The following is a 23,169-nucleotide window of genomic DNA, read 5'->3' as shown; positions in this document are numbered from 1 at the left end:
AACCCGAGGCTTTGGGTCGGGGCGACCAGGGGTGTTCGCGCTGCTCGCAGGATTCTGACGGTCATTTCTCCCTTTCCGGTTAGAGTGTCACCGGTGACAGAGTACTCCGTACTCCGTAGTCAATTGTCAAAGTGGTCGGGAAGTTTGAGGGCGGGGTGCCGATCCAAGGGATGGTCAATATCCGTCTGTACAACAGAACTGCAGAGGTGTCGGCACTGAGCCATGGCTTCAGGACTCTTGTAATTATAACGATATTCCGCCGTATTCGAGCCAATGACGTTTGATGTACCCTTGAAGATGGAATATTCGTTAATCTCAACATGAGAGAAGAGTGTGAGAGGTTCTCTGTAATGCAGGTGAAATGTAGAAGCCTTGGGAGTCTCGAATTCGGGCCAAGGGGTGCAGATCTGCGGGAGTGCTGCTGGGAAAGCCAAAGCGGTGCGAATTGTGATGGGCCGGACCCATCAGGCACATGTGAATATGCTGTGGTCCTGTGGATAGACAAGGAGGGCTTGCCTGGCCTGACAAGCACCTGGGTGGGCAGTCAGGATTCCCGTCCGCTGTTACCTGCTTTCCTGAATTTTGTGTGCCTGTTTGGTTCTCCCGGATGTCGAAAGAAAGGAATTCGACCGGCCCGGCCGTAAGCTGGTCTGTAGATCATCAGAATGCAATGACGGGTGATGAGCGCCTGGTTGGTTCCAGTCAGTTGGGCTGAGCCAGGGGTCAGGGGTCTGGACAGGGGATGTCTCGGTGGTCGCTGCAGTCTGCTTATGCTGGAGTCTGTGTGTCCGTGTGTTGAACCAGGGCCTTTCTGATGAACCATTGAATTTGAGTGGTTCTCAAGCGTCGTATCCCTCGCTTGGCTATAGACAATCTCAGCTGAAGCGGAGTACGTAGTCCCGTCCTGGTCCGGACTTTTAAAGTTGCTGTATTGGACGACATTCAGAGAAACCCTGCTGCAAGGAGGACAAGGTCGCCTGTCAAAACCCAATGATACTCTGTAATTCGCACAAAGAGGCAGAAAGAATATCGTGTCTACCATGCGGTACATGGATCAACAACTGACTGACCGCCTGCAATGCATCTTGATGGTGCAACAGGAGTCAACCCGAGCATCTGGGACACCCAAACCCGGAGGGATGGACTTGGGAGCCGTGCCGCAGTGAATCCCCGTGGCGCCACAGTGAGACTTGAGTCCGTGATTCGACCTGTCACTTCGCAGTCGACTTGATGGGCGAACCGTCACCCCACAGTCTCTGGCTGCCGAACTCCGAGTCCTGGTCCAATACTTGCAGTAGCCAGCTGAGGAGCCGTGGTGCTGTTGTTGTCAACCTTGAGACCTTTGGCTTTCGCTAATGCGCTGACGATGGCTTGCTTGACATTCCACACCCCGTGGACGTTGAGGGCCAAGCACCTAAACTCTCGCTTCCTGCCGATGTGCAGTCACGTCTGCCAAGTTCGTCGTTCGCCAACTGAAGACTGGTTCGCTAGTCTGTCCAAACTGTTCTGACACCCTGGACGAGCTGGGGCATCAGCTAGGTTCGGCCGCTGGCCCGCTACTTTGTCCGTTAATGGCCCGCCAGCTAGTGCAGACAATTGTTGACATGCGGAGCAGTCGGCCCTACCCGGCGGACGCCAATGTCTCTTGCAGTGGAGGCCAAGAACTAGGCCGGACTGGGCCCAGAGAAATGTCTACCTGTAAAAGACCTTGGGACGAGGCTGGAGCCGCAAAGAGCTTCGTGTGCAGGCGACAAACCGACAGGGAGTTCGGACCAATGCTATCTCAGATCATACAATGGTCGCTACCCGTGTCTAAGGGGCCGCTGTAGGCAGTCGTTATTGCTAGTCCTACAGGCCGGTTTGTTGAAGGCTGCAGAGTTTTGACAGCCCCAACATCAGTTTGATCACCGCAGCCGGCTGCAAGGTTGGTACAGCCTCATCTGCAAGCCTGCTCTTCTTCTTGTTGTATGTACGGATACAATTGCTTGCTTAGCTCACCCTTTCGTGGAGGGGTCTGATACCCTGTCGTCCAGACGCCCCTGGTGATGTGGAATCATTGCCATCGCTCTCGGAAGGTGGAAACGCCATTGACTGAGCAGTGTGCTGCATGTCGCAGCTCAGAGATGAGACACACTCGTGGCCATAGAGAGTTCATCGCAATCCAGCCTTCAGGAACGAGCATGTCGGACAACGTCGCAGTGACCATCAGTTGTCTCGTCCAATCTCCGTGCCCGTACTCTGCAAGTTTGAAGTTCCGTGTCCGTATGCGTCGTCAGGCCTCAAAGAAGAGAGACTACAGCGGGCTTCACAGTATGACGCTCAAGTTGGGCAGCTTTTTGTGAAATCCAGCTGGCGAAGTGGTATATTGGTTTTGCAGATACGAAGGAGCGCGTTTCTTTTTCGTCGGCGTCGGCGTGGGATGGGATGGCAAGCCATATCACTACGGAAATGAGCAAGGTTAACTTGGGTGCTTGGCTCCACAGCTGGTAACGCTGCTAACCAGTTGTCAATGAGCAAATGAGAAAAGTATCACGTGATAAGCCCATTTCCTCCACGGCTCTTCCCGCTCATCAGGTGAAAAGCAAAAAGAAGCTTACCTAAGGCAAGTCGCCTGGCCTGGATCAAGGATGCCGGGATTGCTTTTCATCTCCACTCTTCCCGCTTGACGTGAGCTTAGTCCTCGGATTCCTTTCGACAGCGGCGGCAAATAAGAACCTCCAACGTCGAAATCTCATTCTATTATCACTGACTTGCAGCAACCTCGATTGTGGTCACATCCCGGTCAGCGAATAATCGTTCTTGTTTCGATTTTCAAAACGAGGTTATCTGCACCTCATCATTGGCCTCCTCCATGGCCCTCCCGCCATTTTAAGCGCTGGGGATGACCGCCAATGGGACCAGCATCTGCGGGCTTCTGACCAATGTAAAGCTCGCCGGCTGTTCAGGGGTGTCCGCTGATCTCCTCTCTCAGAGCCCCGAGATGTCGCAAGCGCGGCTATCTTGCATCGGCGCAACGCTTGTCACGATAAATTTGGACATCACCTTTCTTCCCCATATGTGTTCAAGATTACGTGCCGTGTCTAGACTCGGCACACGGCGCGTATCCAGGCTATAGAGAGGCTGTATATGTACGCTTCATGATCGCCCTTCCGTAGGTCTGTGATACTGGAAAACCATACAGCTACCTAGCTCCCAGCCCGCTTTCTCTTTTCTTACGTGTTTTCTTTCCTGGAGATCGTTTCTGACATTACGTTTGGTCATTCTTCACTTGTAATTACACCTCATTTTACGACAATATTTCACGACTTTCTCTACAGCCATGTCTTCCGATCTGAAGAACGTCACGCAAACCTCGGACTTCGAGGTCGATTCTTATGACGCTCACTGCCCTTCTCACGCACGTCTTCTCAAGACAGTGGATACCGCAAGAGTCAGTCTGACGGCTGTGGCCCTTCTCATGAGCATCACCATCCTTGGTACATCAGCAGATGCCCTAGCTGTCTACGATGCCACCCACGTACCAGCCGGCTTCATGCTTCCGCTGTGGCCGGATGCCTTCGACTTGCGTCCAACAGTCGCACTCGTGGTTGGGAGCTCTATTCTCATCATTGTCAATCTCGTCTCTCTCCTTTTCAGTCGAGTTCAAAGTGTAAGTCAAATCTGCTTTTTGACATCGTACCTCTGAGGAGTCAGCCCACACTGACATCAAAAAGCTGCGGGCTCAAACTCTCATTCACAACTCATTGGCAGTGGCCGTCCCATCGGTTGGGTTGGTGGCATCGATCATTGCCATGTCCTTCTTCTACAGCATCAACGCGTCGATCACGGTCGACACACTACAAAGCTGGAGCTGCCGCTGGTCCGATGTTGTGATGATGACGAGGCCGCATTTCGGCACCCTCTGCAAGCAAAGCAAGGCGGGCCTCTACCTGTCCATCCTGCTGATCCCGATCGAGGCCATCATCATGGGAATGGGCGGCTATCAGATGATGCTCGAGCGGAACATCAGTAAGACCAACAGAGTGGTACTGGAACAGCGCAAGGCTGGGAGCCCGGTGCCTTCATCAGTCCGCGACGTCGAGGGCGATCACCACTGAGAAGAGCGACTGAGTGTTCGTGCAAGAGACCTTGGTCAACGGTCTTCGTCTGCTATGCATCCACAGGTTGGGTCGAGGGAATAAAGAGGGCGCCGGAAACGGAAGTTTTCCATTCTAGTAATCAGGCGTTAAGGATGTGTAGTATTAGCAGAGGTGGGAGCCAACTACGTCACGTACCAGCGTAGGTATCCAATTATTCAATGCTTTCTGGGAAATTCGCGTCCCTCGTCTGCAGAAGTGAATGGCACTTCTCGATTTGCCGGTAGCGACTCAGGATTTGATCCGATTTTCATCCTTTTAGCAGCTATGCTCCTCGATCGAAGGCCGCATGCGGCATTCACCGAGGTCTAGCAGCTTGAAGCTTGAAGCCACCAGGGAATCTACGAGCCGCCATTCGAGTGTCCGCTGACGCAGGTGTATCCTCAACGTGAATCTAAGTTGGTGAAACCTGAGAAGTTCCTCGATTATAACCGTTTGCGGACGAATTGCTACTGCACTGAAGTGGATTAGGGTCGATGGAGCTGGACCGCCACGGCTCCGGCACGGTAGCTTAGCCGCCCCTCTGAGGGTATCGGCATCTGTATTTTTATTTTTTTCTACTTATCGATGTAATCTTCGAGTCTAGGCAAAGTAGCACGCGAGGGTTTAGGCCATAGGCGAATGAGTTTCAAGCTTATACTCTGGTCAGCAAATGAGTCAAGGTGAAGTCTCGCTCAGACAGTTTGAACCCTTTGATAGAGTACTGCTGTAAGTCACTTTGGTCCTGGATAGCACTCTCCTATCCTTTTGAGGGCTTGTCCCCTATCTCTGAGTTTCAGTAAGAAGCCTTCAAGCCACCAAAGACTCGAGAGCCAGCCCAACCGGAGCGAAGGGTCGCCGGGGTGGGGGGACTCGGGAGGCACTACAACAAGTTAGATGCACGACTGACGACCACGACTAGGGCGGCTAGGGGCTGCCGGGCGACAGGTCGACGCGGAACGATTGGCCCGAAAGCACAGCGCGTGCAGTGTGCTTGGTGAAGTTGGTCTTGGGGACTTGGGATGAACATGGAAGAATCAAAATGAGCGCCGCTTTGGCCTTCGACTAACAGAAAGTGGCCGTGAATTCTGCCCATGACCCCATCCTTAGCGCGCCCCATCTTCCATCTTTTCTCCGGTACGTACTCTAGCCTATCTGCACCTGCAGTTTGCTCCAGTGCCCACTGCCCACGGTTTCCATTCCCATTTCCCATGTTTTAGACTACTCGGAAACATGGCCATTCCGTCCAATCTTTACCAACTCCGTCTGTTGCTAATCACTGTCTCCATTGTATTGACTTATTCGTCTTTGACCCGGTCTCGTTCCTGTCAAGACGGCGCAAGCAGGACCGAAGGATGGAGCCAGACGGACGTGACGGACTCGACGACCTCGGACCAGCCCTCAAGCCGTGCCAGCAAGTCTAGACGGCTCCAGAGTCTAGAGGAAGCAGATTTACCCCCCACAAACCACACGAAATCAGCAAACAACACAACTTCTTCCTCCCCCTCTTTTCAGCGCTTTCCGGATGTCGCACAGTCCATGATGCGGCTGGCCGAGCAGCTGGCTGCGGCGTGCCTTTGGCCTTACCCTTCTCGCTCTCGTCTACCGACATCTCAGGCACCACAATCTACTACCGAAGTACCGTAAACCGATTTAGGCGCTGCAACATTCCAGAGCGGCTCTCATGTCCTGAACCCTGAATCTTTGGTATCCAGACTGCCTTTGAACATGTCTCTGGCCCATGCCACATTAGCACTGACGGCAGCGGGAAGGCTCCAGACCTGCGGAATCCCAAGCAATTTCTCGTGTCGCAGACATGCAGCTTGATAAGGTCAGGGCCGTAGCGGGCAACACAGCCGAGAATGGCAGAGGTAAGGTATGAATGAACGAAGGCACGGTAGGATGATTGCGGGTTTCCAGGTTGTTCATGTCGTGTGCCACCCACATCCAAACTCCACGGTCGCAATCAACGGAGAACCCTGGCAACACACACGTTGTAGCCTAGCCGTAGACAAGTTTAGGTAACACGGCCATGCCTCGCCTCCAGATATCGCGTGGACAATCGACATGAGGTGCAGCCCTCCCACACATTCACTACAAAGTAAGTAGTTAAAGTAGTTTGTTACCTGGCCACATAAGTTACGGTCTGCTACCGAATCTTCCCATACCAACCTAAGTACTAGATGAGGCAAGTTGCCCTACCTACGTAACGTACCTTGAAATCAGAGCACCGGTATCTAAGTGAGGCAAAAGAGGATGCGAGCTTGGGCAAGCTTCGCCCAGTCCAGTCCAGTCCAGCCCGCTTTCTTTCTCCATCTTTCCTCCTTCCGTTCGTTCTGATCGACCTGTCTTGCGTTGAAACCGGGCTTCGTCAAGTGGGAAGAAAGGCGTGGAGTGCGCATCTGGCCTTGGCTCTTTCCGTTTTCAACCATTTCCTCGCGTTTCTGGGTGGCTAACCGCCTCTGCATCGATTCCGTCCCAACGACTCGCGTCCCCATAGCTCCTCCGGCTGACGACCAGCAACAGCTAGCACCACCAATCTTCACCTCATATAATAGTCCCCCGAGTCACCAGGCAGTCGGATCCTGTTTTTTTTGTTCATTTGTTCAGTTGGTTGTTACCCGTATCAAACACCCTCGGAACTCCGCTTGTTTTCCGCCCAGCGCGTCTCGTCTCCTCGCCACATCTTGTAAGATCGGCAGCCAGACTTCTCTCAGTGGCTGGTCCTTTGCATCGACCTTCTGCGCCTTTATCATCCTTTCGGCGACTGTTTCCAGCCCTAGCCGCCTCGAGTACGAGAGACTCCGTGCGCGTCGACCGCTCGACCTATCTACACTGCATTCTTGACAGCTGAACATATTACGCCAAGTCCAAGGGGAATCTAGTCGTCCAGACTTGCTCAGGTCGCCATCACTCGACAACAGCGGTTGGTCTCTATTCGGTATGTGTCGAGCTAGGTGATTTCTGGGCGATGGGCGACACTAACACGGCCGCTACTAGTGAAAGACGCCGTTCCCAGACAGCCACGTCTGATACATCAGCCCAATTCTTAAGCACCGTCGAAACACCTTTATCTCAGCTTCGGGCCTTCGAACATCGTCGCAGAAATGGCTGACCCTGTCTCCCCGCCTTCTTCCCCTCCCGCGGATTCTGTCACCCCTAGCACGACCAACTCTCACCCACCCGTCACCCCCGAAAACAAACGTCTTTCGCAGGTCGGCGGCATGTCTTTTGCTGAGAGACGGATGAGCCGTCGTCCCTCCACCGCACCCACTCCTATTGTTGAGGGGGACGGCCTTACTAGAGACGTCATTCACTCTTTGCCCGGCGATACTCGCAACAACAACAATAGAAAGTCCAAGACGCAAGCCGATATGGCCAAACGCCGCAGCTCTTACTACGAGGAGGCTTTCCAGGGCGACAGGGAGTCCAATGTTATCAAGGACCGCGCTTATGCGGAGGCCATCGTAATGGCAGAGCTTCGCACCAACGTCATTGTATGTGCTCTGCTCAGGTTATTAGTAGAGATTTCCGACTAATTCATTTGCACAGATCAATGACGAGTTCAGCTTTATCACGGACTTTTCATACCAGCTGTCGGTTAGGTACCAGCGGCCAGTAACTTCGATCGTGGTCAACCTGCAACATGGGGCTTGCATGCTCTTTGGAGGCACTTTTGAACCGGCTTACACGATGTCGATCCACGCATTACCGCTCGAGGTCGGCGTGACCAAGAACAAGAGAAACACAGCTCTGCTCCAGAAGCACCTCCACGAAGCTCTTGGCGTTGCGCCTGTTCGTGGATTCGTCAAGTTCGTCGAAGTCCCAGCGGAGAACATGGCTGTTAACAGCAAGACCACCGCCTCTCACATTGCGGAGATGACTGGCGAAGAGGAAGAGACCATTGCTGAGCGTCGTGGTCGCAACCGCAAGAGTATCAGTGGCAAGGTACGTATATGAGAACTATGAGTCGTTAGGGGGGATGCTAACAGCCTTGCAGTCTATGTCAGCTCTGCGCCACGGCTCCATTGTCGGAGGCAGGAAGGGCTCTGTCTTCGACTTTAGAAGAGAATCTGTTGCTCCTCGCAAAGATTCAGTTATGCCTCCTCCCCATGAGCTCACTCCTCCGCACAGCGCGACCGATGCTCCCCCGATTCCTCCCATCCCTGAGGCCCACACTAACAAGACTACGGCCGCGGTTCCCGATGAGAAGTCGGATGCTCCTATCAAGGAAGTTGAGAAGGCGCCTACAAACACTTCGGCATCTCTCAAGAAGTCCAAGGTTGCAAAGCGCAAGAGCAGCTTCGTCACTTCACTGTTCTCTCGCTCTCCCAGGAGCACGCCCGCGCCCATGCCCACCGTAGCATCGTAGACGGTGGCTCTACTCCCCTCTCGCCACTGAAGTCCCTCTTTCTCTTTGTTTTGTATTGTGCTTATTATCGAGTCTGGAGCAGTGGTCAAATTGGAAACTTGACGAGGTCAAGAAACAGAGCATTGCATCGATAAAAAGGGAGACGGAGTTCTGCATTACAGCCCGTAGGGCATGCTGGAGTCACAGTCTTGGAATTCTATCATTTGTAATCCTATCTGTTCTGTCTAATTGCAGGAGTTATGGTTGAGAGACAGATTGATCTGTATTCATCTCAATCAAACTCATGCATGCCAAAACTAGGCATTCACTAATTACATCAAACTTACCATTAACCATCTTTTGGCCCATGTTCTTTGCGTTCTAAGTGACAGTCAATAAGTGACCAATAGAACTTGAGGCATCAAGTGTAATAACTTGCTCGATGACATATATATATCCATTATCTGAGCCCACTGGGTTTCATAAAGCTTCATAGTAGACATGAACGATAGAATTAGGTATGGCCATCTCATGGCCGACCTCATCAACTCATCAATAGAGGTGGTGGTGAATGCAAGCAAGTGTACCTTTTGTGACGAGATGAACGGGGTGACAGTTCACTGTGAGTACCTACAGATACCTACCCTTGCTTGGAACCTGGAAGGTGGAGTCTCGCTTAAATTGCCAGCGCTGTGCCAGTTCAAACGCGCTGCTCAAACGCACTCAGCACGGGGTTTTCATCGACTCAGTGTTTACCTTATCTTATCGCTGCTCCTGCATCGTCATTTCTCCCCTACCACCTTACCACTTACCTTAGGTACGCAGTACTCCGTACGGATAGTGCTCGATTGCCTCGCCCGCTCCCCACGTCCGATATGCAACCTGGAAACGGTCACGGCATACAGATACGCACTCAGTGATAGGCCAGACGTACCTTCAACACCCCGTACCCAACGGAACAGGCTTCTTTGCGCAGCTTCTCTACAACCATTGTCGGAGGGTCGGAAGGGATTTTACCAAGCAAGAGAGCGGCACATATTTTCCGCACCTGCCTGTGTCAGCGTCCATTCCGGGAAACGAGGGGTCCTATCAGCGGCCGTCGCTGTGGAGTGAGGCGACCCAACGACTGAGGCTCGACGACGATTGACCTGCTCAACGGCGCAAGGCAGGCTCGTCCCGTAAACTAGACGACAGGACTTGAAGGAAACAGTCTGGGGAGTCTTGGTGGAAAATGGAAGTGAGTTCTTGCATTTTCTTAAGGTCGTGGTCTTCTTTTTCTACCCAAGCTACTGCGGCTCTTTTTGCCCTGCCTTTTCATACATCCTTTACGCTCCCCCGATGAGGCTTCGACACACGAGTCGCGAACACAAGATGAACCAACCATATGACTATCTGGGACACGCCTACTGAGGGCTCTTGGTTCGAATGCTCGATCCAAGCTCGTTTGAGGACACACATTCACTTCTTACACGGGATGGAAGTTCTGAGCGACTCGGACATCATCAGCATACGCAACGCGTCGACCTTCTGCGTCACCTCAGTGGTCATGCCGGGGAGGTCATCGGACAACAGGAGAGCCAGCATAGTTCGTCCGCGGGAACGGGTAGTCAAGTCGCTGTCCCTCGTCAGATCAAGCGGGAAGGGCTGAGCCACGGTGTCATGGATGATGTGGTGTCTGTACGACAGTGAGATCAGCATCGAGTCAAAGCTGGTTCAACCCTCATGGGCATCGACGTATGATTCTTCTCGAAAGGAGCCCGCATGAACGCCAAATTTTCTCAACTTCCCCCCCTGCTTTCCAGCCACGTTTTCTGTTACGAAGATGCGCCAGACCTCGAGCCGGCAGATCTCTCCTGCGTGTGTCCGTCGATGGCGGTCGTATTCTTTCGACGTGTCTGAGAAAAACAAGCTTTTCAGCTTGGGACATCTTGGAGAGGCCGCAAGCGAGTTGATGCGAGGATTTGGTGGCAGGCCAGCCAGGGAAGCGGGAGCTTTTAGGGCCTCGCTGGTAAAAGTTTCGTTTGAGGGACTCGGCCCCATTCCCGTTGCCAGGTTTGAAATCCGGTCGACCTCATCAAAGAACCCGCGCAAACATCGAGTGTCCCCTCGGTCTGTGGCATCCATCTTCCCGAGACAGCAACAAACAAAGAAAAGCAAGCAGTCGATGGTCTTGCAGCGAGCTCGGCGATACGATATCTCGCTCACACTCAAGCTCTCGTGACTGGTCTCTTTACACGAGTGACGCTTCCAAGAAAGCTGGTTGCCTTTCAACACCATTCCCCCTCTCCACAAGTTAAGAAATGGACAAATCGCCCCGTTCTATCGATTCCATGCTGTCCCAAGCGGTAGATGGCTTGGGTGTTTCTTCCTATGGGAGCTCTTTGCGAACAAACGGCCGTTTAAGTCCAGCCAGGCTAACACTCCAGCGTGTCTACGATCAGAGTCAAGGAGTGCAGCCGCAGGATGCGAGCAAGATGGTGGAGATGCCTCCGGGCCCCCCTGCAAAGGGGAAGCCCAGACTCCTTCTGATGGGTCAGAGAAGGTATGCCATCCCTTCATCCCGGTGCTTCATGTGAATTACACACTGACTACCATGGCAGGAGCGGCAAGTCATCAATATCGAGCGTCGTCTTTCATAAGCTCCCGCCAAATGAGACGCTTTTCCTAGAGTCGACAGCTCGTATCCAGAAGGACTCCATGGCGTAAGGCCTCAAACCAAGCCAATGTGGCAAGAAACCTGACATACTGACTTTCTTTATCAGATCCTTCATGGACTACCAGGTCTGGGACTTTCCTGGCCAGATTGACTTCTTCGAGAACCCAAACTTTGACATGGACGCCATCTTTGGTGAGATTGGTGCCCTCATCTGGGTCATTGACGCGCAGGACGACTACCTCGAAGCCGTAGCCCGCCTCAACGCCACCGTCCTAAACCTTCAGCGCTTCTACCCGAACATCAATATCGAGGTCTTTATCCACAAGGTCGACGGTCTTTCGGACGACTACAAGCTCGACATTCAGCGCGACATCACCATCCGCATCCAGGACGAGCTCTCTGACCACGGCTTCGAAAATGCTCCCGTCACGTTCCACCTGACATCCATCTACAACCACTCCATCTTTGAGGCCTTTTCCAAGGTCATCCAGAAGCTCATCCCCCAGCTCGGCACCCTCGAGGCTATGCTCACCAACCTGTGCCGAACCTGCCGCTTCGAAAAGGCCTATCTCTTTGACGTGCTCTCCAAGATTTACATCGCCACCGACTCCGCCACGGCCGACATGGCCTCGTACGAGATCTGCTCCGACTACATTGACGTCATCATCGACATCACCGAGGTCTACGGCTCCTGGCCGCGGTCCGATGGTCAGCGCAAGCGTCTCGAGGCCGAGCCCTGGAATGCCAAAGTCGAGGACCAGGTCGCGTGCAACTGGGCCGAGAGCTGTATGGTCCTGCACGACTCGCAGCGGCCTATCATGCTGCGCGAGGTCGATCGGTACCTGGCTCTCGTGGCGATTATGAAGGAGGACTCATATGACCGCATGCCGCTCGTAAATATGAATGTGGAGGCTGTCGTGCAGGGCGTCACCGAGTTCTTTGAGATTACAAAGTCGAGAAAGTGAAACTGGTCTGGAGAGCGTGTGTAGCCTGTAGGGATTGAGCATGTGTTAGCCACGTGTGGCTGTGGTATAGCCATGGGGCTTAGATATATATACATATTCATCCTTGACGCAACTTCCAAGCCTCTGGGCTAGAATCTCATGTGACTAATCAATCTTAGTAAGAGTCTTTGGAGCTTAAACTCCTAAGCAGAACGGATTGGGGGTTATAGCCCGTGAGGGTCTCTAAGACTTCGCAATGTGACTTGGCCCATGTTCGGGGTCCGATAATGCTAATGTTGGCTGGTTGTCGATGACGGAGCTGGCGTCTGCATCTCTGTCTGGGTGGTCGACGACTTCGTCCATGTCGTGGTTGGGTCCGTATTCGAACATGAATACTATCTTGATGAAGAGAGAAAATTTATGCCGTCGTGATCGTTTGGTTTTGGTTGAATTTGTACGGTGTGTGCCGCCAGTGAACCGAGACTGACAAATGTCTCCGAAGAAGATAACTGTCATCGAACCCTGGAGTATGGTCGGCATCGAGTTCATGGGAGAGAACACTCCTACGGCAGTGGGACGGATACAAATACGTCTCGCTACATATGAGACATGATTCCTTAAATAGAGAGGCTTCGTAACCTTGATTCTATGATGTTTATCTCCGTAACCGTGGCCCAGCACACAGCTAGGTTATGTGCCTTGCTAGAGTACCGAGCAATGTTCATTGTAACCATTTCCTAAGACCTTGACAGATCGTGCGTGGCTGAACTTGCCGCCTTTGCAAAACTTTACGGCAGCTAGACCGAGAAGCCCTCGTTCCACGCTGTCCATGTAACTTGTTATCAAGGACACCCAAACGATTTTTGTGTGAGTCACAAGTACGAAAATGCAGTTTGAATAAAACAGTGTAGTGCCTTACCCAGCAATTCCACGCCTGCCAAGGTTGATGATGCAGGAAAAGGAGGGCTCGTGCAATGCTTTCCCAGTAGAAGACTCTCATTCACCCATTCGCCTACCCCAAGTCATGAAGATTAGGTAACTTCAACCCGTCCCACTCTAACAAGCCTACTCTCGATGAAATAGCTCATCTAGCCTGGCAGCTTCTAGCCTTCGCATATCCAGCACAGCCATGCGTTTCTTGCTCCGCGGCGTAAACCGCTTTGGCGGCACCCTGAACATGTTACCCGGCGACAGGGGCACGGGCAACTTCTAATCGCTGCGCGCCGCTGCCGCTGCCACAGCCGTCTTTCGCGGAGCATCCTTGTCGTCATGGCCGGACGCGAGACTGAAAACCTTGTAGACCGAGCGGTTGGCGCCGAGGAGGCACACGCGTGCCGGGACTTCGCCGCGAGCGTTCGTGGAATTTTGTACGTCCATCCGCATCGGCGTGAAGGACTGGTCTTCGGGGAGTGTGGTCGTGACGAGCCCTGCCTGAAGTTGTTTGGATAGGGGTGTAGAGACTGGCAGATTGTTCTCTTGGTAGGGTACATAGCTGATGCCGGGAGACTGTATAGGTACCATGATGACATTGGCGGGTTTTCCTAGAGAGAGGATTAGTGGAAGTCTTACTGAATGAGCTACAAGATACAAGGGTATGTGCATACCTTGTCTATTCACGAGCAGGACCAACGTGGTGCTGTCCATGAACTTGACCTCAGCGATCCTGCCATTGTCAACAGACAGAGCAGCAACTGTCGTGGCAACACTACTGCTGATACCGTTAATCATGCGGATAGATGTTCGGAAGATGAAGACTATCAAGCTGTTGATTAGTGTGAGACTCGAGTGGCTGTTGCGAGAAAGTACTGACACTCTTGATCCCGGCCCTCTTCGGTTACTGCGGTAAAGGTGAGGCCATCGACTTCGTCCTACAAGAATGTCAATTGAACGTATTGCCAACCGGGAAATTCCAAGACCTACGCCTCGTCTTTCCGAGCACATGGTGGAGTCGATCTTCGCAATTTTCTGGCCCAGCCCAATCTTTGTCGGCTGACCAAATCGAACGCTCCTCTTTTGTGCTTCGGCAATATCCTTGAACACTCCATTTACGCGAGCAGTCAGGTAGTCGACGAGGAAGCCAACGTTCGGAAAGGCCTTCAAATATGCTTGTCCCTCTTCCTGGCGTTTGAGCTGTGTATCTAGCTCATCGAGCATTGACGTTCCGTTTTCAGCTCGTTCCCAGTTCGCCGAGTAATCGTCTGTGGCTACTTCGTCCAGAAATATGGCCATGGGGCTCTCGACGAGGTAGCGCTGCACGTAGACAAGAACCTTGCTGTTCTCCATTGTAGCCTCCTTCTCTGTCAATTCTTCGCTTGCCGAGTTCGGGGCTGCAAAACGGTCAATCTGGAACCGCATCCATGTAGAGAAGGCATGGAACAGGTCCAATTCGTCCATGACATTTAGGAGAATCTTGTGTCCGACCATTGTAAGGCAAGACACAATATCCATGGCGCGGGTGATTTGAGCCACAGAGAACCCAATGTCGTCGCGCGAGTCGTAAAACTGAGCAAGCCCACGCAGGCGGCTGAGAATAATGGCACATCTTTCTAACGACGGAAGCAGGTTTTCATGGATCAAACCGCGCAGATTCTCCAGCCCCGCCGTCACGGCCTTATCCCATCGCTTGTGACCCTTGAAAAGTTGTCAGTAATGAAAATTATGGCGAGAATAGCGTCTACTTACACGCTCAGCTAAACTGTCGACCAGCCATTCTCGGAGGGGCTCATGCGCATGGCCAGTGACAACTGTATGGAAAAGAGCTTGGACAATGTTCGTCGGCCCATGTGCTATCTGTTCCAAGTCTCCTTCGACACTGCGCAAGAACTTGGACGGTAGTTCTCTTGTGTTCTTATACTCTACTTGTATGTGGAGCTGTGTCTGCTTCACGTAACGCAGCAGCTTCTGTAGCGTAGTGAGTTTTGATGCTAGGAGAGAGATATTGATGGGGGATGAGGGTATAAAGGGCAGATCCATGGGAACCAAGTACACTGCCTGGTCGTTGTCGGCTGAGGATTTCAGGAGGAGTGTGTGAGTGGAAACTTCTGGATGAGAGGCATGTTGGATGAGCTGAAGGACGCCTGGTCTGTACATGGAGCTTGGAAGCGTGTATCGGAAGTCGCCGATGACGAAGGAATCGTAGATGCTGAGATGGAGGCGCCCGTCGCTCGTGCCTACCACCATGACGAAGACTTGGTCGATATCCTCTGTGTTGAAAGGCTGGAACAGAAAGTCTATGCCAGTTCTTAATGTAAACACCAGGCCATCTTCGCTAAAGCCACAGTCAGTAACAATATCTGAAGCATGGTAGACGTCACTCACCCTGCACCGGCGCTGGAACTAGGTAGAGGACTGATCTTTGGCAACGCAGAGTCTACCTCCAAGAAGGTGAGTTCTCGGGGTAGATCCAATGGGGCCGGGCTGCCGGGCAAATTCAGCTCCTCTGACATGAGTTTTTGCCATGGCTGTGCAGGCGACTGCCGGGCATTCTTCTGCGATCTGCCCACAGTGTTGCGCGACCAACCGATGTGGGTGATGTTTGGCGCCGCTGTGTCATCTCCACAAACGCGAATGTGATGTGCAGCCTTGTTGTTCTCCAGGCCCATCAACCTCACGTACCCGTCGCTCCAGCCCACAGCAAGGAACTGACCTGTGATCAAATTAAAAAAAAAACGTTCTCTAGATAGATCGAGGGCATCTTCGTACCATCTGGTTTCCATCTTACAGCTTGGGGCTCGGGGGCCTGTTGACCGGGCTTCGCGAACTGGTGGATTTTGGACACAACGTGTTCTCTGGGGCGGTAAATCAAAAGATTTTTCCCATGTGCGTCCCAACTGACCGAGAGGTCAACGGTTGGATTACTGCATGGAAAGCCTTCGGCGACACGGTGGTCGAATTTGGTATCGCTGTAGTGCCGTAGCTGCATAGTTTCATCCATTTCGAATATACGAAGCTATCCGGATTGACAGGGGGGTGGTGAATCCTCGAAGGATCATTGCTAGTCCCGTGGGACGATTTGTTGACAGAAACTACCAGACGTTTGGTTGTTGACTTTCATGAAATCGAGCTGTGCGATCCGTAGTTCAATTAGGTATCGGCGAATCTGCTTCGCGCAGATAGCTGTTGTTGTTTGGAAAGTTCACTCACGACTTTCACAAAATTCGAAGTGAGTTGAGGTACATCAGGCAGGTAACTCCGTACCTCTCAGTCGGATGTTCGTTCTGTGGGAACCGCACCCAGCGTTGTACCTGCCACTGACAAGGATGGGCTAGCGCGCCGCGCGATACTGTCACTGCAAGACGTGGTGGATCAGCACCTCGATCGAAATGGAACACTTTCGTCACAGTGCAGCAGTAAATTCCAGGGCAAAGGTGATGTTGGTCGATAAATAACTTCTTTTACTCGGAGCTTTCGCATCCCCTGGACTCTCTAAGATACGTTTCATTTCATGCAGCCAAATATCATGGCCGTTTCCCAGCGCCACAAGTAAACCCGCTGTTTGGAAAACTCATCAGTTGGCGCCGAGCTTTTGCTACCCCTGACTATCCCGCTCCAATCTCAATCTAAAAGCAGCTGCATTCTATTCGATTAAGAAGTTGTCTGCGTGAGACTTGATCTCCTTCGAGAAGGTGACCTCCTCATCCTCTTCAATCAAAGAGACAGTGGTGACCTAGCATGTGCATTAGCTTTCTGGTACATAAACCTGCTAGAGTCGTGACTTACATCAACATCGATGAAGGGAGAGGTCTTTGAGAACCTGACTGTCATTGGGAAGAAGTCGTTCTCATCATTGGTCTCGGCCTCGAACTCGAAAGACCCGCTAGGGTTCTCATCCGAAACCGTGCCAATGTTCCACTCCAGCGAGTCGCCAGAAACCTCGTAGGAGGCATCGAAGCTCGATACCACAGGTTCACTGGCCTGGTAAGGAATGATCACGCTAACGTCCTTCAACGTGTCGCCGCCCGTCAGCTCGTACTCGACGGTCATGTTGTACTTGTCTGCATCCTTATTGATCCAAACAGTGAATGTAATGGGGCAAGCGCTGGTATCGTCTGCCTTGGCCGTTGCTCTCCAGCGCAGCACGCCGACGGACTGGTTGGTAGGGAAGCCACGAGCAGTGTTGCTCATCTGGATGGTCTTGGAGCTGTTGAAGAGGTTCTTGTCGACGTTGGGGTGCGTGCGGAACTGAGCACCGTGGGAGGCGTTGGCAGTCAGGTTCAGCTTGACCTTGGTCAAGCTTGGGTCCGAGATACGAAGGTTCAAGTCACCGCTTATCGCAAGAGAGTTCAGGGCGCCCTCTCTCGACAGCTTAGCACTAATAGCTTCGTTGACCACGATGTGAATGGCGTCCCGGTCAAGAGTAGAGGAAACACGAGACTCTGCCGCAGGCTCGGGAACGTGAGCCGGGGTTGGTGTAACAAGTGGCGTATCATCGACTTCAGCCCCCATCTCGCCTCGAACGCGCTCGAACATGTCGGTGGTCTTCGACTTCTTGCCGAGTTGCATACCCTTGCCCTTCGGGGCACTCAGCCTGTGGATGTTAGCCAGCAGCCCCCGCCACGCATATTCAAGGATCACTTACTTGTTGAAGGTCTTATTCTTCTCAGCTTCGTACGAGTCGTACGTATCCGTCGGGGTTGGGCGCGTAGGGGGAGTGTAAGTCGGGTAGTTGGGTGTTCTGGGCATTCCACCACCGACACGACCGGCTCGAGCCGACTCTTTCCGCTGCATCTCCAGCTGCTTGGCCTTCCGCTTGCGCTCCTCTGTCGCCTCCAGCTCCTTGTTCTATTATCACAATCAGTATGATGTATCCCAATATGCTGGGTATCGGCTAGACGGACTCGTGCGATGATCTCCTGGATCCGCTCTTCGTGACTCTCCATCTCGAGGAAGGTCTTGATCTGGCTGATGGTCAAGTTCTCGCGGTATCCAAGCGTCACCAGCTCATCGAAGGCGCTGAGAAGCTCGTAGGCATTCTTCAAAATCTCTCTCTCGTCGAGGCTCTTGCATGTGCTGGTCACAACCTGAGCGAACAAGTGCAAGGAATCGATGTCTTGGAGGATATTGGATTGACGGTTGGTAATGAGTACCATGTAAAGCTCGTCCAGAGGCTGATAGACGAAGCGCACATTGTCTTGTTCGACGGTCGTGTGTTGGGTACCGCTGTCGGCGAGCTTCGGGAAGGACGCGAGGAGGGCTTCAATGCGGGATCGTGGCATCTCCCTGAACTGGCGGGAGAGGACAGCTTTCCCGCCGCGGGTGCAAATCGAAGCTGCGAGGACGACCTGGAGGAGTTAGCATGTCGATACGGAAAGTGCTGCAGCCGAAAGGTTCTTCTTACCATTTTGGCAGAGTATGGTGACAGGTGTAGGACGAATTGGAGATGTAGGTGGACTGTCGCAACTCGACTTCAAGGTCCACGTCGAAGGAGGGACCACACTGGGAGCTTGAATATTGAGGTCGGAATTGTGAATCTGGCCAGTGCACGGACCACACGACCTTACGTACAGCAGCTGGCGCTACTCCATAAAGAGTAAAGCGGCAGCTGCCTCCAGAAGGCGCGTCAACCTGCGCTTACGGCACGTAGAGGGGTGGATGGGCTGCACCTGGCACCTTTTTTTTAAATTCCCACGCGCTTTGGTCAACTCCACCTCATCCGCACTGCTTGGCCTCACCTCGCCATATCCATACTCTTTGATTTACCAAAGCTCCCTTTCCTCCCTCAGTCCATACCCACGAGGACAGCCTTGAAAAAACAGCACACCGGAAGCTCAGATCTCTAGACATACGAATCACTACCGACGTGACATCCAACTGATATCTGACTATTTGACTCTCGTCAGCGTCATCGAGCGGACATCCGAATTCTCACAACCCGAACCTGCCAGACAAAGAGACAAGCGTCCCGACAGAGGCAACGGAATCTTTACCGCGAGACCAACCATTGCTCTACGACTTCCCAGTTGTAGCAGGGATGACTGCCGAAGCAGCCCCAGCCCTGGGCCTTGAGGGCCAACTCCATGAGGAGTATATTGACTACTCGGAAGACGATTCGGCAGCTCCTGCTGCCGTCGCAGAAGGCTCTCACATCACTTCATTTCCTGCCAACGCCCATTTTGTCACCGATGAAGTGGACTACACTGGAACGAGCGCATTAGGGCCGGGCCACCAGACCATCGACCAACAGGTCGATGCGGAGATTGATGTTATTTCTGTTGCCGCCGATACATCACTACAGCCAGGCGACCTAGATCCCACTGATGGGCTTGAAGTCGACGGCGTTGATTCTATTAGCGCGATAGAAGCTGAAGACTCTTACATGAACGAAGATGAATCTCTTACCTACGCCGATGTTGCCGAACCTGAATATGGATTGGTCGCGGAGAATGAGATTAGTTGGGAAGACGGTCCGGCCAACGAGGAAGACGTAACCCAGAACGAGGAAAATGAGCACGAGGACAACGAGGTCGAGAACAGTCAGGACGAAGACAACCAGGACGAAGACAACCAAGACGAGAGCCACATTTCTCTTGAGAAAGATGAATGGCAACTGGTGGCAGCGAAGGAAGGCCTCTCACAGGGCGGCATGAGCCCTGCGAACAGTGCTGGGGAAGAAGAACCGGAAGCTCACGAGGTCGATCAAGGGCTTGCGGACTCTTCAAACGACGCTAATAACTTGGATGCGAATCTTGATGTATTTGACGTGGCCGATGTTGATGCTGGCCTCGATGAACAGCAAGTTGCCGAACCCCACACCACGGAAGTCAATGACCTGCACGAGATAGACTTCAACGATGGCGGCAACGTAGCAATTATCGATGCTGTAGTGGGAACCAGCGATACGCGTTCAGAGAATCCTCCAGACTACCAAGAGACCGACGGCGATTTCCCGACGGAACAAGATGCCGAGGATCATCCCATGGGCGTAGACACGGAATCGCAGCCTGAGGATGAGATTGAGAGCATTATGGCTGTTGCCAACGCTGACCAGACCAATGTTGAGGAGACCCATGATGATGTCGTCAACGCCGAAGACTATGACGCAGTTGCTGAAGATTCGTCTGTTCGCGAGCACGTGGAATTCGATGACGAAGTTCTTGCCGACGCGCGATCGTCTGTATCGGCTGAGACGCCGATTCACGAAGAGATGGAAATCCCCGTTATCACTGTCTCGTACAAGGGCATCGACTATCCTTTCTTCTATGGGTCTCCAGACAGTCAGGGCAAAGAGTGTTTCTTCAATGATCTGACTCTATTACACTGCAAAATGGAGGGTGTATTGGCAGGCTTCCGTCGAGAGCTTGCCAATGAGTTGGGCCCTTTTGACGAACTTGTGTTCCAAATCGATGAGCTTGGCCTTGAGTTCACTGAAGTAAGTTTTCATCCGCCTGGAACACAAGCCCTGCTAACATATTCGAAGTCCAGCCAAGCAGAGGTCTTCTCGGACATCACGTTGGGCCAGATAATTTCCGTGTTCGACTCACTGGTCAAAAACCAGAATGCCGATGCATCCAAGCCCCTCTATGCGTACTTGACTACGCGGCCGAACTGCAAGAAGCGCTGGCTTTCGCTTGTCGACGATGCCTACAATGGCAAAGGACTCGATGAGATTAGCTATTATTTCGCGTCTCGCGCACAGAGCGAGGTACCCGAGATCATGGATGATGAGCCTGACCTGATAGGAGAAGAAGATAACGCCGATGCTGCCGCTTGGCCGCAATCTCCCGCCGAAAGCGGACATGGTGAGCACAAATTGCATGAGGCTGAAAGCGAAAATGAGGAGATCAACGAAGACGACGATGTTGGCGATGGCATCACCGGAGATGACGATGCCCAGTCGCAGAACGGGATTGAGGAGAGTTCCTTGCAGCCAGACGAGAGCGCTATATCGATGCCAGACGCTGAGACTGCCATTGTTGATGCCGAAGTTTCTCTGATGGACAAATCCACCGCAGTTGCAGACCCGAGCGTTGTTGAAGACGGCGGCGACGAGGAAGATGCAATGGAGGATCAGCAGCCCCAAGAGAATGGGGAGGCAGGTAATGACGACCTTTCTCAAGTCACTCTATGCTTCTTCCCTAATTTCTGTCTCTGCGCCACTTGTACTTCGACGTTTGTCGCAGATCAGATGGCGGAGGAAGACGATTTTCGATTCGAGTCTTTGGTGCGAGTGGCCAAGGAGTCTGCTCGACAGCGAGGGCGCTCTCCCTCTAGTAATTCGCATTTGGCACTTCCCGAAAGACTCCTTTCGCGAAGATCGTCCCGCCACTTGCATTCTTATTCAGATTCCAGCATTACGTTTCCTTCGACTGCAGACGCTGACGCTAGAACCCAAGCTTCAGAGATCGATGAACCCGACCCACTCGCCTCGGAAACGCAACACGCAGCTGTTCACAGCACTGCTATTGACGCACAGAACATATTTGACGACGAAGACGCAGCAATCATCGCAGATCAGGTCGTCGAAAACGCCAATGAGAATTTCGCAGAAAAGGTAACCCCTGATACCAGTGCCACGTCTACCTTGAACGGCGACGAAGAGGTCACCTACGAGAACGAGCTTGATCTTAACGCCGACCTACATGAAACGGAGGATGTTGAAGCCGAGGTTGTCGTCGAAGATGATGGGCTAGCGGAGATTGACTGGAGAGAATTCTCCGGGCAAGGGGATGACGAGATTGCCGTAGAGTCCCCTTCAGCCTCTGGCAAACGCCAGAGGTCGGATGTGGACGACCTGCTGGATGCTGAAGCTCAACAAGGTACGATCAAGAGGTTCAAAAGACTCTGAACATAATGAGCTAACTTTGTGCTAGACGTCAAGCGTCGTCGCCCATGAGCTTTGGGCAACATCCCAACTAACCCCCTTCTGGTGTGTCACTCAACGCGACCGGATCTAGGTCCACGGGGCTTCCCCTTCTCGACGTAGACCAGTCCGGTGACTAGGCCACAACACAGCCCGATTTCATGATCACCGACATTTCGAAAACATGGATGATACACCCGGCAAGTAGGGGTATCGCAATCGGAGCGACCACATAGCCCTCGAGGTAGGTTTCCAAAATTGTTATTCCCACTAACCCACAGCTTTCCCAATTTCCAACCATCCCCAGGCGGTGACCTGGCAATTCCATGAACGCCATACCCTTAATGCCGTCCTTCCCTGGAGCTTTTCGATACCCCCTCTGTTCTCTTGCGATATTGGTGGATTCTGGCGTAAAATGCGGCTCAAAAGCAATGCGATTATCTTCGTGGTTATGGTCGATCTTTCTTGTACAATAAGACGTCTCAAGGATTTGAAGGGTGGTCATGGATTTGGTCACCAAGAACGGCCTGCTCAGCAAAGTGAAGTGTATGTCTGCCTTTTTGAGAAAGAGTTGGACGGGATCAACATCTGCATCCGTCGGGATATCTACTTGATGATCAGTCGCTTTTGGACTCTGGCTTGAAGGAAGATATTTCAGGGCATCGAGCTGAGGCGTTGATTTTCTCGAAAGGAGCAACCGGCATAGTCATACCTGAGTTATCTGACGAAGAACACGCATATTTTACTTGACTTAAATGATGGGCTCTGCGTGTAATATTCTAAACAAGCGGCTACATTCGCGCATAAACTTCGTTTTCCTCAAATGTCATCACAGTTCTTGTCTGGCCGTTGATGATCCAAGCCAATACTGAAAAGGCTGTTTTGCGCAAGCGCTTCTTTCTCGTCTCATAGTGCGCCTCTATGGTTTCTCGAGGCTTTTTGAGACTCCCTAGTAGACGTCCAAGAGCCATGACAGCATGAAGACTGGCACGGGGATATAAACAGTCGGCCCCCCACACCCCTTGCAAGGACAGAGCTCCAGCGGTTCCTGCAGGTAATTAAGAGCTAGCAATCACTGGTGAGGGAAAGCATGTCACGGTTTGGGGTGATTTAGCTGGTAAGATTAAGGTCTGTCAGTGATGGAAGGTTTTCTGGCCTTGTTGGAACTTTGTGTATGGTAGTACGGGCACAAACACAGAGTCACACACGCTAATGACTATCCGACCTTGGACTGACTACCTATATTAAAAACGCCGAAGACGTGTCGATCAGGTACGGAGAGTGATAGAGTTTCCCTTACGTAG

General features: G+C 52.4%; 6 protein-coding genes across 6 annotated transcripts; 4 read left to right on the top strand and 2 right to left on the bottom strand.

The window, feature by feature from the left end:
* Window positions 1-3,319: 3,319 nt before the first annotated feature.
* Window positions 3,320-4,097, top strand: N0V96_007901 (uncharacterized protein; the record flags this gene model as incomplete). Its single annotated transcript, XM_053194290.1, has 2 exons — window positions 3,320-3,649; window positions 3,714-4,097. 2 exons carry the CDS (start codon window positions 3,320-3,322, stop codon window positions 4,095-4,097), a joined length of 714 nt encoding a protein of 237 aa, XP_053048140.1.
* Window positions 4,098-7,222: 3,125 nt separating this feature from the next.
* N0V96_007900 (uncharacterized protein) lies at window positions 7,223-8,487 on the top strand (the record flags this gene model as incomplete). The annotated part of the gene is made up of 3 exons (XM_053194289.1): window positions 7,223-7,612; window positions 7,668-8,063; window positions 8,116-8,487. 3 exons carry the CDS (start codon window positions 7,223-7,225, stop codon window positions 8,485-8,487), a joined length of 1,158 nt encoding a protein of 385 aa, XP_053048139.1.
* A 2,279-nt stretch (window positions 8,488-10,766) lies between these two features.
* Window positions 10,767-12,087, top strand: GTR2 (GTP-binding protein gtr2; the record flags this gene model as incomplete). Its single annotated transcript, XM_053194288.1, has 3 exons — window positions 10,767-11,008; window positions 11,067-11,168; window positions 11,229-12,087. 3 exons carry the CDS (start codon window positions 10,767-10,769, stop codon window positions 12,085-12,087), a joined length of 1,203 nt encoding a protein of 400 aa, XP_053048138.1.
* A 1,188-nt stretch (window positions 12,088-13,275) lies between these two features.
* Window positions 13,276-15,782, bottom strand: N0V96_007898 (uncharacterized protein; the record flags this gene model as incomplete). Its single annotated transcript, XM_065758159.1, has 7 exons — window positions 13,276-13,607; window positions 13,671-13,820; window positions 13,877-13,934; window positions 13,987-14,697; window positions 14,749-15,334; window positions 15,385-15,712; window positions 15,737-15,782. 7 exons carry the CDS (start codon window positions 15,780-15,782, stop codon window positions 13,276-13,278), a joined length of 2,211 nt encoding a protein of 736 aa, XP_065613301.1.
* Window positions 15,783-16,642: 860 nt separating this feature from the next.
* RET2 (coatomer subunit delta) lies at window positions 16,643-18,406 on the bottom strand (the record flags this gene model as incomplete). The annotated part of the gene is made up of 5 exons (XM_053194286.1): window positions 16,643-16,732; window positions 16,786-17,593; window positions 17,645-17,847; window positions 17,904-18,347; window positions 18,404-18,406. 5 exons carry the CDS (start codon window positions 18,404-18,406, stop codon window positions 16,643-16,645), a joined length of 1,548 nt encoding a protein of 515 aa, XP_053048136.1.
* Window positions 18,407-19,036: 630 nt separating this feature from the next.
* On the top strand, window positions 19,037-21,850 carry N0V96_007896 (uncharacterized protein; the record flags this gene model as incomplete). The annotated part of the gene is made up of 3 exons (XM_053194285.2): window positions 19,037-20,434; window positions 20,483-21,101; window positions 21,378-21,850. 3 exons carry the CDS (start codon window positions 19,037-19,039, stop codon window positions 21,848-21,850), a joined length of 2,490 nt encoding a protein of 829 aa, XP_053048135.2.
* Between the last annotated feature and the right edge of the window lie 1,319 nt (window positions 21,851-23,169).

The sequence above is a fragment of the Colletotrichum fioriniae genome (assembly GCF_027942845.1).
Source record: "Colletotrichum fioriniae strain IMI 355084 chromosome Unknown scaffold_9, whole genome shotgun sequence".
NCBI lineage: Eukaryota > Fungi > Ascomycota > Sordariomycetes > Glomerellales > Glomerellaceae > Colletotrichum > Colletotrichum fioriniae.
Note: the sequence above shows the minus strand (reverse complement) of the source record. Positions and strands in the feature narration are given on the sequence as shown.